Raw genomic sequence first — 15,787 nt, forward strand, 5'->3', positions numbered from 1 at the left:
CTCGCAGAGCAAGATTACTCAGGTTTGAATAATTTTTGATAGATGTTTTATTCGTATTGCTGGGTAGCACCAGGTAAATGATATTGAAATTGATCATATTTATGACATAGCGAATCATCTATCCCATCTTTATATGCCTGCGAACAAGATTTTTGAAAAATACTATTAGGATACAAAATATTAGGGAAATCCAAAAAATCTGTTTGAATTTTTCACTTCTTGTGGATTTTTCAATATAAGAACACATTTTCTGTTCATATCTTTCATGCAAATGAATAGTTATAGCCCCTTCATCAGTTTTCTATATTTTGAGATTCTTTTTAAAAACTCTCGAACATTTTACCACCTCATTAAGTTATCTTAGTGGCAATAGGGCCCTCCTTAGCCTAGCGGTAATATGCGCAGCTATAAAGCAAGATCATGCTGAGGGTGGCTGGGTTCGATTCCCGGGGCCGGTCGAGGCCATTTTCGGTTTGGATATTGTCTCGACTGACCTGGGCATAAAAGTATCATCGTGTTAGCCTCATGGTATACAATTGCAAACATGGTAACTCGGCTTAGAAACCTCGCTATTAATAACTGTGGAAGTGCTGAATGAACACTAAGTAGCGAGGCGACAATGTCCCAGTGGGGGATGTAATGCCAATAAGAAGAAGAAAAGAATGTGATAAATCCGGTCCAACCACCTAAGGCGATTGCAGATCAATTACACTCATCCATCCCAAGCAGCACAAGTCAGACGCAAAATTCCATTGAGAATCTTCTAGATATCCTCCAACCTCCAGGAATACCGACGGGAATATTGCAGGAATTTGAACGGGAATGTTTCAGGGATTCGGATAGGAATGCTCCAGAGAATCCGACGGAAATATTTCAGGGATCCCAATGAGAATCTTCTAAAGATTCTGAACGGAATCCTCCATGAATTCCGAGGGGAATATTTCAGGAATTTCAACGGAATTATTCCAGTAACTTCGTCGAAAATTCTTCAGGAATTTCAACGTGAATGTTCCAAGGATTTCGGAGGCAATGTCCCAGAAATGTAGAAGCAAATCGTTGAAGGATTCCAAAGCAATCTGTCGAGGGATCCCGAAGCAAATCGTCGAGTGACTCTGAATTAATCCTCCAGGGATTCCGTGAAGAATCCTCCAGTGATGCCAAAGGGAATCCTTAAGGTATGTTGAAGCAAATCGTTGAGGGACTCCAAAGCAAACCAACGAAAAATTTTGAAGCAATTCGTCGAGGGATTCCGAAATAAATCGTCGAGTGAGTCCGACCTAAATTTTCGATGAATTCCTAAGCAAACCGTCGATGTATTATGAAGCGAATCATCAAATGATTCCGTAAAGAATTCCCCAGTGATTGCGAAGGATACCCTTCAGGAATGTTGAAGCAATTGAAGGGATTCCAAGACAAATCGTCGAAGGATTTTGAAGCAATTCGTCGAGGGAGTCCGAACTAAATCTTCGAGGAATTCCAAAGCAAACCATCGATGTATTCTGAAACAAATTGTCGAATTCTTACGTAAAGAATCCTCCAGGGATGTTGAAGCAAATCATCGAAGGATTTTGAAGGGATTTCGATGCTAATCGTCAGAGGTATGCCTATCGTCGAGGAATTCCTAAGCAAATTATTGATGATTTTCAAGGCAAAACGTCGAGAGACTCCGAATTAAATATTCAAGGGATTCCGAAACAAATCGTCGAAGTGTTCTGAAAGAAATAGTCAAGGAATTCAGAAGCAAATCTTCGAACGACTTCGTCGAAGCAATTCCGAAGCAAATCAACGAGTGATTGTGAATCAAATCTTCCATGGATTATGAAGGGTATCCCCCACAGATTCCCATGGTAATCCTTCAATGATACCAAAAGGAATCCTGTGTGAATTCACCTGGATTCCGTTTGGAATTCTTCGATGATTCTGAAAGGAATTCTTTAGAAATTTCAATGAGAATTCTTCTCGGATTCTGATGAGTATTCCGCTCGGATTCTGATGAGAATCCTTCTCGAACGCTGATGAGAATTGTGGAGATTATCATGCTGCTAGGCAAGCGGATGTATGCTGATAAACTGTCCTCCAGTCCGTGACGATTGACCACATATCCACGTATCTCTGACTGCAGGAGAGGTACCACGATTGCTTTGATTGATATTTTGGTGGCTTTCCGTTGTTGTTCATATCAAGCTTATTTTGATGCTTTCAAATCATTTAGATATTGCCTTTCATAATGAATACCAAGTGCAGTTTCACTGCTACACAGGAATCTTTCTCAGAAATCAGAAACAAGCTCATTTATCTTCCACTCATCTCATTATGATAGGCTGAATATGGGAAACAATTCTTCTTCTGTAAACTTTTTCAGTAATTCATTATGCTATATGTTGAAAATTGATATCACTGTAAACTAACTTTTCAATTCCTAGAAGGGGCTAATTTTTTTTCTAGGTAGGGCTAAGGTTCATTATTTCATGTTTCACTTATTATGATTTAAATGGCCTTGTATGATTGTGAAGTGAAATTGAATAATTCTGTGCTTCATCAGTGAAATATTTGCGTTTTTTTCACTTACCCCATGTACCCATTTACCCCACTGTACCTTAAACTTAAAAGTCACAGTTCAAAAATTACAAAATCACCCGGTCATTATAATACCTGGTGCTACCCAGCAATACCAATAAAACATCTATCAAAAAATATTCGATATCTGTCAAAGGTAATCTTGCTCTGTGAGGATAATTATTTGACAATTATTGAACCACATTGAACTGTTACTTTATAGTTTAAATTGATTTTAATTCGCGAATCGGATCAAAACCTTGTCGCCACCAATCAAAATTACACTGAAATTGTCAAAAAGATGCTTGCTTTCGAACATTTTTGAAATGTGAACTGCTAACTGGCTTGAAAATCTGTTGCAGCGAATAACTGTAAAATTGTTGCCTTCGGTTTTTAAACAACTCTTCACACAATCAACCAAACGTTAACTTGTCTAATTTATTGAAAACCATGTGAAGCATACAGATTCCAAGTAAGGGAACTGTTCCATTTTCCATCTCACTGAACATATATTCATCTTATCGCAAAACAAAGAAATACAGCACCAATCTGCGTGCTCACTGCTAAAAAATCGCAAAAATAAGAAACAAACCAAATTCCTTTTCATTGCTTTGTTTTTGATTAGATGAATATAGGAGCTATGGGATGAAGTGCCGAACCGTTCCCCTATGATATTTTTGTACAATAAAAACGAATGAAAAATAATATTCGACAAATTCAAATCACGCCACGCTCCCTCACGTGGTTGTAGAAGCGTGCTTCTATTCATCAACGTCGACAGCATCACATGTTCCCTCGACGAAACTAGTTGACGATTTGGTTGCTCTTTTCTGCACCAAACCGGCCTGTGGTTCACGATGTAAAAGAAATCAAAAAGGTGAACGACCAGACCAGCTCTGCGCACTACCCAAAAAAACAGTCGAGATGTCTTGGTTCCATTTATGCATCTGCTTATAAGCTAATGAATGGCGAACTAACCCGGGCGCGCACATGACTCAACACATAAAGTGTGAGCCAAACAAACGATCATCGAATGATTTTTTCCGGTTTCTGATAAAAACTTGCTTAATCCATTGGCTCATATAATACGGGGGCTACTTACCAAGAGTATTACATCGCAAAACAGCCGATGGCGGCGCATGGTACTTAAGCTTTGCAGGAAGTTGGACTTCATACTTTCGTCGGTAAACCTGAGATAACCGCAGCTCTCCATGGCATCATCTGAAAACAACGGATAGAAACAGATAAACGTGTTGGATTAGACGTCTGGGTTGCTCTAGATGTAGAATGTTTCAGCCGGTGGGCTACTAAAAATAATCACACGCACATGCAGGTCGAGATCTTTTGAAATTTTTGTGACCCAACCAACCGACAAGTACAATTAAAGACCGCAATCAATGCGGAAACTGTCGGATAAGCAGACCGAAAGGCGTAACTGAGTAGGATGGTCGGGAACTTTCTAAAACTGGTTCACAGCTCACCCTGCAGGGAAAAAGTGGGGCACGGGGGAAACACGTTGCTGATGTCGATCTTTGTTAGGCGGATAATGCGATCGATTTTGGTGGTTAACCTTGGACGGTCCGTCGACGTGATTGTGAGATTTTCAAAGTTCGTTTTATTAGACAAACAAGGCTGCATAGAACTATGTTCAACACATTTGCGAAAGCTTCAACCACACAGAATTGGGCGGGAGGAAGTCCTTGTTTTTTTTGCGAAGAAATAACAAATTTGCAAAAGCGTAAGCAAGGCGCAATAAGCAATGAGTTATGGAAATTCGAAATGTTTAATCAATAACTTGATTGGTATCATTAAATCGCCTACCCTTCCCGCATGATAGTGGTTCGTAGTTGGGTGGAACAATAGGCGGGCGCTGCTAGCTGTTGACGTCAAACTTTATAACAGCACAAACAATGTTTCAAACTATATTTGAATGTACAGTACATACATAGATAAACATAGTATATAATGGTATCACTTGGAGAAATAAAAGCATGTGTCATTTGCAAGTCAATATGCATGGATTTCGTTTTCCTGGGCGCAATTAGCAATGACTACAATTGGTCGGGGTTCAGCCAAACCGCACCAAGCGGCTTTTTGACTGATTGGCGGTATTTTGTTCGAAAAAAGAAAACGGACATCATTTCATATTAATTCATTTGTACAGAAAAATATATTAAGCTTTTAGTGGAATGTATTCAACCGTCTAAGACGAGTTAAGTACTCTCCATTTAATTCCACCAATTATTTTCGAATCTTTGCAGATACGTATTTCGACCACAACTGTGTGGTCGTCTTCAGTGTCTTGTACTTGACTCGACTTGAAGAAAACAGATTAGATTAGGTACCTGGCGTAGTATAAATAGTGTAAGTTGCGATTGTTTTCTGTTGTTGTTTTTGTTGTAAATATGATGTGCACTCATAACGATTAACGAAGGGGCGGGGCTAATGGGATTACTTCATTAGATACAAAAAAAGCTGTTTTCCGGCGCGCAAAAGCATTTTGTTCGGGTTTCCGCAGAGAGCGGTCCCGAAGCATGAGAGACAGGAAATTCAAAGCATCCTCTAAAATGTTAATGAATCAAAATACGTTTTGTTAAAAAAATTAACAAATTCAAATTGCGCCCAAGACAAAATTTACATAATCGCTTGGCGTCTGTCAGTCTGAGCGACGGTCGCTGGCGGGTGGTTGCTGTAGAAATTTTCCTCTAAAGTAGCGTCTTTATCGATTGGCTGTTCTCGGAAGAAATGAGCTTTTCTGGCAAGATTCTTTGGATCTGTTTATGTGAGTATTTGATTTTGTTTCTGTTAGTCTTTTTATACAAAAGAAAGTTGATCCGAGATAAATTTTCTATAAAGTGCGAAACTTAATCGTTTGGCGACCACAGATAGTTGCCCTTCGGTAGGAAAATCACAAGAGCGCGTCGGAGGGAGATGAGGCAATAAATTTGTTCGAATGGCCAACCCTTTCTTGTTCATAAAATGCTGGTCCTGAGAGCCAATTTTATTGTCGGAATCTTGCGTCTAAATTTCACTTCGTGCTGTTTTTGTCCGACGGCCACTCGATGCCTTTCGCTAATGGAACGTACACACGGTCAAGCAGTTTGACCAACATTGACTCCACCTCTCGTTTGTTCAAACATCCATCAAGTTTTACCAACAGCGGCACGAACAATCAATTTATTCGACCAACAATATCACACACGAACGACCGAAGCGCCAACTTGAGCACCAACCTTCAAAAAATATATGGGGGTTTGTGCAACTTCACTACAAATGCTCAAACATGTTCCGCGAACTATGACTCCACCCCCGACAACTCAAACCAAAATCAAACCGTTTTAATTTTTTCCAACCGAGCCGCCAACTGTCAAATGGTTGTTCGAACAACTTCACACACGTTCAAACAAAGCAGCAACCGAAGCGTTTTCTTGGGGCGGAGTCAATGTTCGTCGAACTGCTTGACTGGTGTGTACGTTGCATAATGGAACGTACACACGGTCAAGCAGTTTGACCAACATTGACTCCACCTCTCGTTTGTTCAAACATCCATCAAGTTTTACCAACAGCGGCACAAACAATCAATTTATTCGACCAACAATATCACAAACGAACGACCGAAGCGCTAACTTGAGCACCAACCTTCAAAAAATATATGGAGGTTTGTGCAACTTCACTACAAATGCTCAAACATGTTCGCCGAACCTTGACTCCACCCCTGACAACTCAAACCAAAATCAAACCGTTTTAATTTTTTCCAACTGAGCCGCCAACTGTCAAATGGTTGTTCGAACAACTTCACACACGTTCCAACAAAGCAGCAACCGAAGCGTTTTCTTGGGGGTGGAGTCAATGTTCGTCAAACTGCTTGACTGGTGTGTACGTTGCATAAGACGGGATCGCAACAATCGCCATTTTTGTAATCAGCTCTTTCTTCACATAAAATGCTGGTTCGTTGAGGTTGAATGGGGCCATGATTTTGATTTTTCGTGTCCAAATCCCGAAAACATCGCCTATGTAAAAATACAAGGGAAAAAAATCCGCAGACTAAATTCCCGAGGTGTGTGGCTACCTTGAAGGCACGGGAACCAAAATCCAGCGGAAATTTTTCCTGAGGTGTGAGGCTACCTTAAAGCTCTTTGCTTAAAAATAGTCCCGGGCACAGTGTGCAGATAGACCACTGTCTGCTAGGACTGCTAGGGGGCCACAAATCATTCGACCAAAATTTCATGTTGTTCTTCAGTCATTGTTGGGTCGATCGGCCGTGTGACATGGCGCTCCATCATGCTGTACGACAACGTTATGATCATCGGAGAATATGGCCTTCGCCCAGGGTCCTTGGTCCTTTAAAATACCGATAAATAATTCGGTATTGATTTTAAACCCAACATAAATGAAAACAAGCAGCAGTTTCAAACCATCAAGCCAAACATCATGACATCAGCCGGATTGGTTTGGAATTTAAGCTTCATGTTCTCCAGAACATCCACAATTTTCTTCGGTGAAATGCACCAGTCCGTGCGGCCGTTGGCGTCAGCATCGATGCTGAAAAGCTTTTCGCGTCGGAGAACAGGATCATACTATTTTCCTTCTTCAAGAAAGAAAGCAATCTTTTTGAACGAGTCACTCGTAGTTCCTATACCCGGTCCGCAGTCAAGTGGCGTTTCACTCAAGCTTTGGAAGGTACATGCAAGTCTTCTTTGATAGTTCTCGCATGGATTTCTTCTTGGCAAGTTTTTTTTATGAAATGCACCAGGTTGCGAGCAATCTTTCCACGAGCCGATTTGATCACGTTTACATGCATACATGCAAAGCATGGACGTTCACTTCCCGGCTTCCATTCCACTGCTTAGACCCATCCCGCAGGGACGTTTTAAGGCGATGGCCAAAAGACATCCTACCACCAAGAGCAATCTCATTCGGTATCTTTTGGACAGGCAACAAACTAGTAGCCACTTATTTTGCGTACATTTTTAGAAATTTGCCATAAAACAATGAATTATTGGCAGTTGCTGATTTTCTACCCGCCGCTGTCACATCCAGGCGCTATGGTATATGCGCAAAATAGCCAGCATGAGTTAACCGCCAGAAATTTGTATGGCGAAAGATATCTAACGCGGGTCTTTTCAAAATTAGGAACTTTTCATGAAAAACTATTTGGTACCGGTTATGAAGGATGGTGTCCGTTACTACACCTACTAAATATTTTTTCGATTAAGGTGCTTAATTTTGGGAAATCGAGCCTTAGATGCTTTTCGCCATACTGATTTCAGAAAGTTAACTCCTAGTGTGGCGCTGTAAGCACGCTCAAAGCACACGATTCATTACAATCTCTTGGTGCAGCATTCAAAAGCATTTAAAAGTAAACATAAACACATATACTTTCAACAGAAATTAGTCACTAGCTACTCGAATTAACCCAATATTCAAATTTAATCATTTTCGCATTATTTTCTGCCGAACCCTGTAGATTAATAATCGAAAATATCCACAACAATGAAAAGCATGATTTACTTTCAAACATTAAAACAAACATCACATAAAGTATTCCTAACTTTAGACAAAATTCGTTGCATTCATAAATTTCTACCATTAGCTGTATATACCCATAGTATTAGATATTAGCAAAGGCAATGTTTGATTTAATTTGTATCTTTCACTTTTGACCGGCTTTGTGACCAAAACAGTCGCCTGTGGAATGATTCACTGCAGATACGGAATAATGCGCAAATTCGTACTGTACTTGCTCATCACATGTCAATCCACATGGCGATACCGTATGTCAGGAAATGATTACACTTGCTTTTTATGACGATTGTTGCGGAGACAGATAAACACAATAAATGTACCGGTTCTCTTTTTTGGAAACAGTTCACATAGACGTACACATGTGATACGTCGCTGACCGATGTGTGTACTCTGGCTGAGGCTTCTGTTAAAACTTGGATTGCTCAGAGAATGGAGAGATATGGAATAAACATGCAAACATGCAACAACCCCCGTTATCGTGTACCTTCTCATTGCGATAGTGAGTATGGAGTTCACTTTTTGTTTGCAAACAATTGGTCATTGGCCAGATCTTTGCACATACAAGGGTACTATTTTATTTTATGGACTGAAAATCGCTCGAATGGTTCCTATAATCACCATATAATCCGTGACGAGGAATCCAGTCGTATCGATTGATTTTACGCTTTTGGAGCGATATATACAATTTATTCGAAGGACAGCGATGCAAGATGAGCACACGCTTATCAAATCAATAGATTGCACACTATCTTGAGGAAAGCTGTTAAAAGTACCAGAAACGCAGATTAGGGACTTAATTTTTGTTTGACGCTCCCTTTGTTCGACACCTTGGACAGTTTAATGTAGAAGACTCTTCTAGGTGAAAAAGCATGAGTTTAAATTTTCACAACAATTGCTTGAAATTGAATTTAAAAAAACGAAAGATTAGATAAAATGTTGCATTTCCAAAGATGATGCAATCTCCGGGATAATTTTGAAACCATTATTGACCAAACACTTCTGTCAGTAACATTTGATTCAACTAAAAAGTGATTCATTCAATAATGATTTTGTAAATGGATATAACGAGAAACAATTACAACAGATATTATAATCGTAAGGTCTGCCCTTCCTATCAGGAATATATAGGGTCGGTGTACCAATTGTCGCCATACATAAGAACAACTATTTTTTTAAAAATAAGTAAAAGGCATGTGGGTGGACTTTATGTATCAAGCGAAAGGTTTTACATCCTGCTCCTTAGAACAGCTGTGAAAACCACAATAAAATCTGTAATTATTCTCAAAATTGATTAATCCATAATAGGAACGCATGCACCAGTTGTGGCACTATTCTTAATTTTGGTTCCTTATTTGGAAAATCCCATTGTTTTCTTATGGGACTGGCCAAATTGGGACCACTAGTGCCACAACTGGTGCAAAGGACGTTAAAAATTAAGCAAAATCAATATTTACATTTATGCTTTGCTTGTTTTGGAGGAAATCAAAGGTGTTATCATGTCATATGAATATGCTTTATCGATATGAACTTGGTATGCTGTGATTTGATTGGTCATTTGGCATATAAAGCACTAGTGCGACAACTGGTGCTATAGCCACAACTGGTACACCTAGCCTACTTGAAAGTTGAATATCATTCAAAAATAAACAACACGAATCATTCAAACACATTGTAAGAAATTCGTTCGAAATGTTTGCTGTTTAAATTTACAATCTACACGCGAAGTCCAATGTTTTTTGTAAGCCATCAAAGGGAAAGGCACTTCAGTTACAAAAGCGTGAATCAATACTTTGAAACAGAGAGCTCAAAAACCCACCCACTAATGACACGAAGTGATAGGCTATCATTGTCAAGTGCACCAATAACAGGGACACTTTGCATCATCACGCTACACTCTGGGAATTACATGACACAGCAGTAAGGCCCCTCACATGTAGCGTTCTACTAACCAATCAACTGTCAATGGTGGAGCACGTGCACCTACGACAACTACAAGAACGTCAATTATCTGAACTGGCTACCGCTCATTGACATGCAACCCTGTTCGCGGTTGGACCCTTTATTGATCTTGGTTTTACTGTTCTTTTTTACGTTTAAAGACGTGTTATATTCGTTTCTTCGATTTTATTTCTAGCTTCTTTGCTTTAATTTCTTTTTGATTTATAGCTCAATTTGGTTTAAATTCTAGCTTTTTTCTTACTATCATTTCTCTCCAAAATCGGACTATTTAGAGATGGATGGAAGACCCATGCTGTAATATACCAATCGACGCAGCTCGTCGAACTGAACAAATCTCTATCTGTCCGTGTGTATGTGCGTATATGTGTGGGTGTGCACACAACATGAAAAACATTAACCAACATTTCTTATAGTAACCCTCAGTCGATTTTCTGGCAACAAGTTACATTCGAAGAGTGTAAAACCCTAGTTGATCACGATTGGTCATTGTGTTTGAAAGTTATGAAGAAATTGGTGTATCTAATTATATAAGGTTGGTTGATACGCTCAGAAGCGTTTGCAAAAGCCGTAAGATAGGTAGGTAATTATTTTGTATATGTATCACCATCAACGCTAGGTTATTGAAAAGAGGTTAATATTTTTAGCGGATTTCCATAACCTACACTACAAACTTGTCATAAGACGAGTTTGTACTATCCCATTTAATTCTACCACTTTATTGTACCTTTGACAGATATGTATTTCGTTACGTATACGTAGGCGAAGCAAGAAGAAGACACTGAAGACGGCTTTATTGTTGAGGTCGAAATACGTATCTGTCAAAGGTACAATAAAGAGATGGAATTAAATGGGATAGTACAAACACGTCTTATGACAAGTGAATATATTCCACTAAAAGCTAAAAAAAAATTCTTATCAAAACTACACTACAAAGCAAAGTCATGTTGAAGGTAGCTAGGTTTTTGATTCCCGGCCTAAACAATTCTCTCAATTTCGTGGGCATAAAATTTAATCGTGGTAGCCTAATATTCACGAATACAAAAAAATCGTGGCTTCTTGGTTCAGAAAATACGCAGTTATTAACTGTGAAAATTCTTATTGAACACTAAGCTGCGGTTGTCAATATAATGTCTATCAATAAAAATATTTTTTTTTCTTTTTAAATCAATAAAATCTATAATTTAATTAGTATCATTGTTTTAAAAATGTTCTGCCATTATTAAAATGTTATTAAAGGCGATGGTGACAAATTTAAAAAAGTTCATTGTTTTCCTATTAGCTATTCGCGAAAAATAGTGACATTTAATTTTTATTTTTATTCAAAAACTCAAAATCATTTTAAAAGCAATCACCCTAAGCAGTGTTGTCCTACACTCAGTGCAAAAAAATCTGCTCCTCCATCTAAACGATTTTATAGTCCTAACTAAGTAAGTGCAACTAATATAGGGATATTTGAATTTTCTAAATGTCATGTCAAACTATTGAAAAAATGCACACCAGAGCCACAGGAGCGCGCGCGCTGAAAATACACTCCAGTGAAAACACTCCAGTTTAGATAGAGTAAAATTAAATAGCAGAATTTTTTGCACTGAGTGTAGGACAACACTGACCCTAAGGAAAATAATTTTGCGCGCTGCTGATCGAAGTCCACTCCAATCTGTCACGATTGAACTAGGGAGATACATCACAATGTGAAGTTCATTTCTCGCTAGAAAACGCAATCGTAGGAAATGGGGAAAACGCAATCATCTTAAGCGATTAGAAAGTCGTTGATTGATGGGCTCTGGATAAAATAAATGATACAAGATCGATAAAGTCAGATATCTACTTTATAATGGAACAGAATTTACTCACTTAGCTATAGAAACACTGGATTTCTAAAAAAGATTTTACAATACTAAGAAACCATTTTTCAAACTTATTAAGTTTCATGGAATCAACGAGCAGCAGGAATTTCAAAACATGTGAGCCTTGGACAAGCAATATTTTTTATTTCGATTGTCAAAACGCCCCAAAAAGCAAACGACATTCACATAGTTAGGAAACGATTCCTGCATAGAGTATACAAAAGAATTGAAGGCTTCCGTAGAGTTCTGGAACTAACCGGAAAAATATAGGGCAACAGGAGGTAATGTTAGCCTAGGATGTAACGTTGGCTCATCACGCAAATTAATCAATTATTCAAGGATAATACACTCACCCCAATCCCAAAAAAAAACTGACAATCATTGTTAAAAATTCTGGCATATACAATTCTGTAAGCTTTTTATACAGATGATGTATTACAACAATTGTACTAAAATCTTCCCAAATTGTATATGCCAAATTATTATACAGTTTCCGTAAAGTTCTTATACAGAACTGTATTTAAATCTGCCATCCGCTGGTTGGGTGTACACATAGAATTAGTCACTTCGATTTTCCCAGCTTGCAAAAGTGCAGAGGAAACTAGCAGAGGAGAAGGAGGCACGATCGAGGGATACGTTGAGTAGAAATTCTGTTGGGTTGGTGCATCAATCGTAAGGAGCCCCATACACGCTCCGACATGTTGTACAACTTTGACTCCGCCCTCAGGAAATTTGGTTGGGTTGAAGTAAAGTCGGACCGTCTATAGGCCATTTTTACTTTTCAACAGACGTACAACTTGTCCACAGACATTCCGACGTTGCTTCAACCGAACCAACACCCCCCCCCTTCCGCGGAACCAACAGAAATTTGCAACGACAGCAATTAAGAGGCGAATTAGCTAACCATATAGACATAACCATAAGGTGTGATTGGTGCATTTAGGCGCAACTTGATGGATAGACGCGTAAGGTTTCCGACCAAGGTTATCAGAGAGATGAAACTTTGGTTAGCCAGTTGGAGCTAGAGACAAGCATCCATTTTTTAACATTTCTTGTATCTTTTTCGCATTCACCAATATCCATATTGTACAGAATAACCCAATGTCTTCCCGCCGTCTTCAATCCCTTGCGATGCTTTTTGTTCCTGCGGCACTTTCTTAGCGCCAAACGGCTGTAATATTGAACAAGATTGGTTTCAAATTCTTGGCCAGGAGGCAGATCAGAGCAATCTTGCAATCTTAATCAGGATATTTTCCCACTGTAAATGAAAACCATGGAGAACCTCAGGATATGACGATTATTAGTTGCTATAAAGCCGTTGTGATTGCGAATGCGCATGGCAAGAGTAAAGGAAGCGCACGCCCCGACACACAAAAATCCTCGTGGATGCGACGTCGAAAGACTCGCATCGCCACGACACGGTCAAAGGTTGGTCGATTAACATAGTACAAGAGATGTAATAGATCAACGAGACTCGTTCGGAACTTTGTTGGAATTGAGAAACCCACAAAACTGCATGATCTCAACTAGGCCATAACGACAGGAGTCCTCGCCACCGGTTGCGGTTGAGTGCTCTTACTAAACGATTGCGACGTTATGGAGAATGTTTGAAGAGGAAGGAGCAAAACCGAAGGTTAACCATAAAGCGTTCTACAACCACATCCAAATCGACAATATTGATTTTGGCAAAGCACTTCCGGAGATTTCTGATATAAAAAAAAACTCACAGCGGTTCATGGATAGATCGTGTACCATAGTCGATGGTCTGTGTACGTTCCGTATCGCAACTTTAAACTGTGTTTTTCGTGTTAAACCGATTCGATTTTATTATTTTTCCCGTTTCGATTATAACTAATTACTGTGAAATCGTGCGTGGATGTTAAGTGTATAATAAATAAGTGTATAATAAACTATTGTGAAAACGATTAGTCGATCACGGTGTTGTGTTTACATCTTTCGCTTCACTGTTCCCTTGCTGCACTTTTTCGGCGACCGTACTTTCAAACTGTCCGTGCTTAGAGCATTTCCACCGTTGATTCATAAAGCAGAATAACACCAAACTAATTATGGAATCCGCCTGTGATCATTGCGCCAAGCCCGTTAAAGACGATGAAGAATACATCTCTTGCATGGCATTCTGCGATAGAATGATCCATTTGAGGTGCTCTAGCATTAAATTAACGAAGACCTTCGTAAATGTTCTCAACTCGTATTCCAATTTGTTCTGGATGTGCGACGCTTGCGCGAAACTCATGAAATGTGCACGGTTCAAGTCTACTGTTTCTTCGCTCGGTAACACGATCGAGGCAATTACCGAGAGACATGAGATCGCCCATGCTGAACTCAAAGCGGAAATCGTAAAGCAGGGAAATCAGATCGCTCAGTTGTCGAAAGGCAGTTTCTGACGCCTCCCAGTTTCTGACCACCACTTCCGGACAGGATCCACTGCGAAACCGCCCAACGTCCTTCCGTACGATGCCAAATCACCTCTCCTGAAGACTCCGCATCACCCAGACGCACAATAGAAAGCTTGTTGGAAGCCCCTGATTGCCCCAATCCAGTCCCGCTCTCTGCTGCCTCCGATCATCATAGCCGTCTGGGTCCTGAGATTGGTGGTAGAAAAGGGGCTTCCACCATGCTTGCACAGGCAAGTATTCTTCTGATTGTAGTTCTTCTCTGCGTGACGATTTTTCCTCCACCCAGGACCCAGGACCTCCACCTTCGTTGCCTCATGCTGCTCAAAATTCCAGCACCTCACCCGGTGGTGATTTCCATCGAGATTCACATTCCTCTCTGTTGGTTCACAACGCAAGTTAACAAGCTTCCATTGGATCTCCAGGACGCCCCATGAAAAGCATTTTGGGAGAATTTCCGGTTGTTCTAGTTCAGTCGTGCCTGTTGCAGCCAACGTTCTTCGAAGTCGTCCTGGCCCTGAACTTAGATGTAGATCGGGAGCTCCCAACCTGCTATTGCAGGCAAGTACTCAGGCCTGGCCTGATGCCGTTAAACTTCTAGAGCCCCGTTTGTGGATTTCAACCTCGTTTGCGCTGACGAAGTGTTGATATATTATCAGAACGCCGTCGACTAAACTGCGATGTCGAACAATATCTTCTTGCCATGCCCGATGATTGCTACGATGTGATTGTGTTGGCTGAAACCTGGCTCGACTCCCGTACCCTATCTAGTCCGGTCTTTGGGCCTGAACACGAAATTTTTCGCAGCGACCGTGGCCCCATGAATAGTCGCAAATCAATTGGAGGAGACGTCCTAATCGCAGTGAATAAAAAACGAAAAGCAAGAGTTATTTACAACAACTTATGGGGATGTGTCGAGCAAGTATGGGTGCGCCTCCAGCTTTCCCATCGTTCGGTGTTCCTGCGTGCAGTACACATACCTCTTGATCGTGTTCGCGATGATACACTGATCGAAGCCCACACACAATCAGTCTTGTCAGTGATCGAAATGACGAATGCTTCGGACGAAATCATCATTATCGGCGATTTCAATCTGCCAGGAATTTCGTGGAGTTCCTCCTGCAACGGGTTCCTTCACATAGATATGGAACGATCTTCATTACACAGTCACGCCTCCAAACTCCTCGATTACTACAGCACAGCCACGTTATGTCAAATCAATCACGTTACTAACAAAAATAATCGCAGCCTGGATTTGTGTTTTGTTAGCGCTCAGGACGCTGCTCCGCTAATTTTGCATGCTCCATCACCGTTAGTTAAAGTAGTTAACCATCATCCTTCGTTGATACTTAAGCTGAACAACACGCGAGCCAATGTTGTTGCATCGATCGTGCCCATAATCTACAATTTCCATAACGCCGATCATCATAGCATTGCTGAGTTCTTTGCTACATTGGACTGGGTTGACATTCTTGGCGGATGTGA

At 40.2% G+C, this 15,787-nt stretch overlaps 1 protein-coding gene across 2 annotated transcripts in view; it reads right to left on the bottom strand.

The window, feature by feature from the left end:
• The window catches only part of LOC134223283 (influenza virus NS1A-binding protein-like), an 86,352-nt gene that overhangs the window by 13,240 nt on the left and 57,325 nt on the right, over positions 1-15,787 (bottom strand). For both annotated transcript variants that reach the window (XM_062702435.1, XM_062702433.1), the window contains one exon: positions 3,659-3,777. In XM_062702435.1, coding sequence (XP_062558419.1) covers positions 3,659-3,777 — 119 coding nt within the window. The remainder of the gene's footprint in view (positions 1-3,658; positions 3,778-15,787) is intronic.

Source organism: Armigeres subalbatus, chromosome 3 (assembly GCF_024139115.2).
Source record: "Armigeres subalbatus isolate Guangzhou_Male chromosome 3, GZ_Asu_2, whole genome shotgun sequence".
Taxonomy (NCBI): Eukaryota; Metazoa; Arthropoda; class Insecta; order Diptera; family Culicidae; genus Armigeres; species Armigeres subalbatus.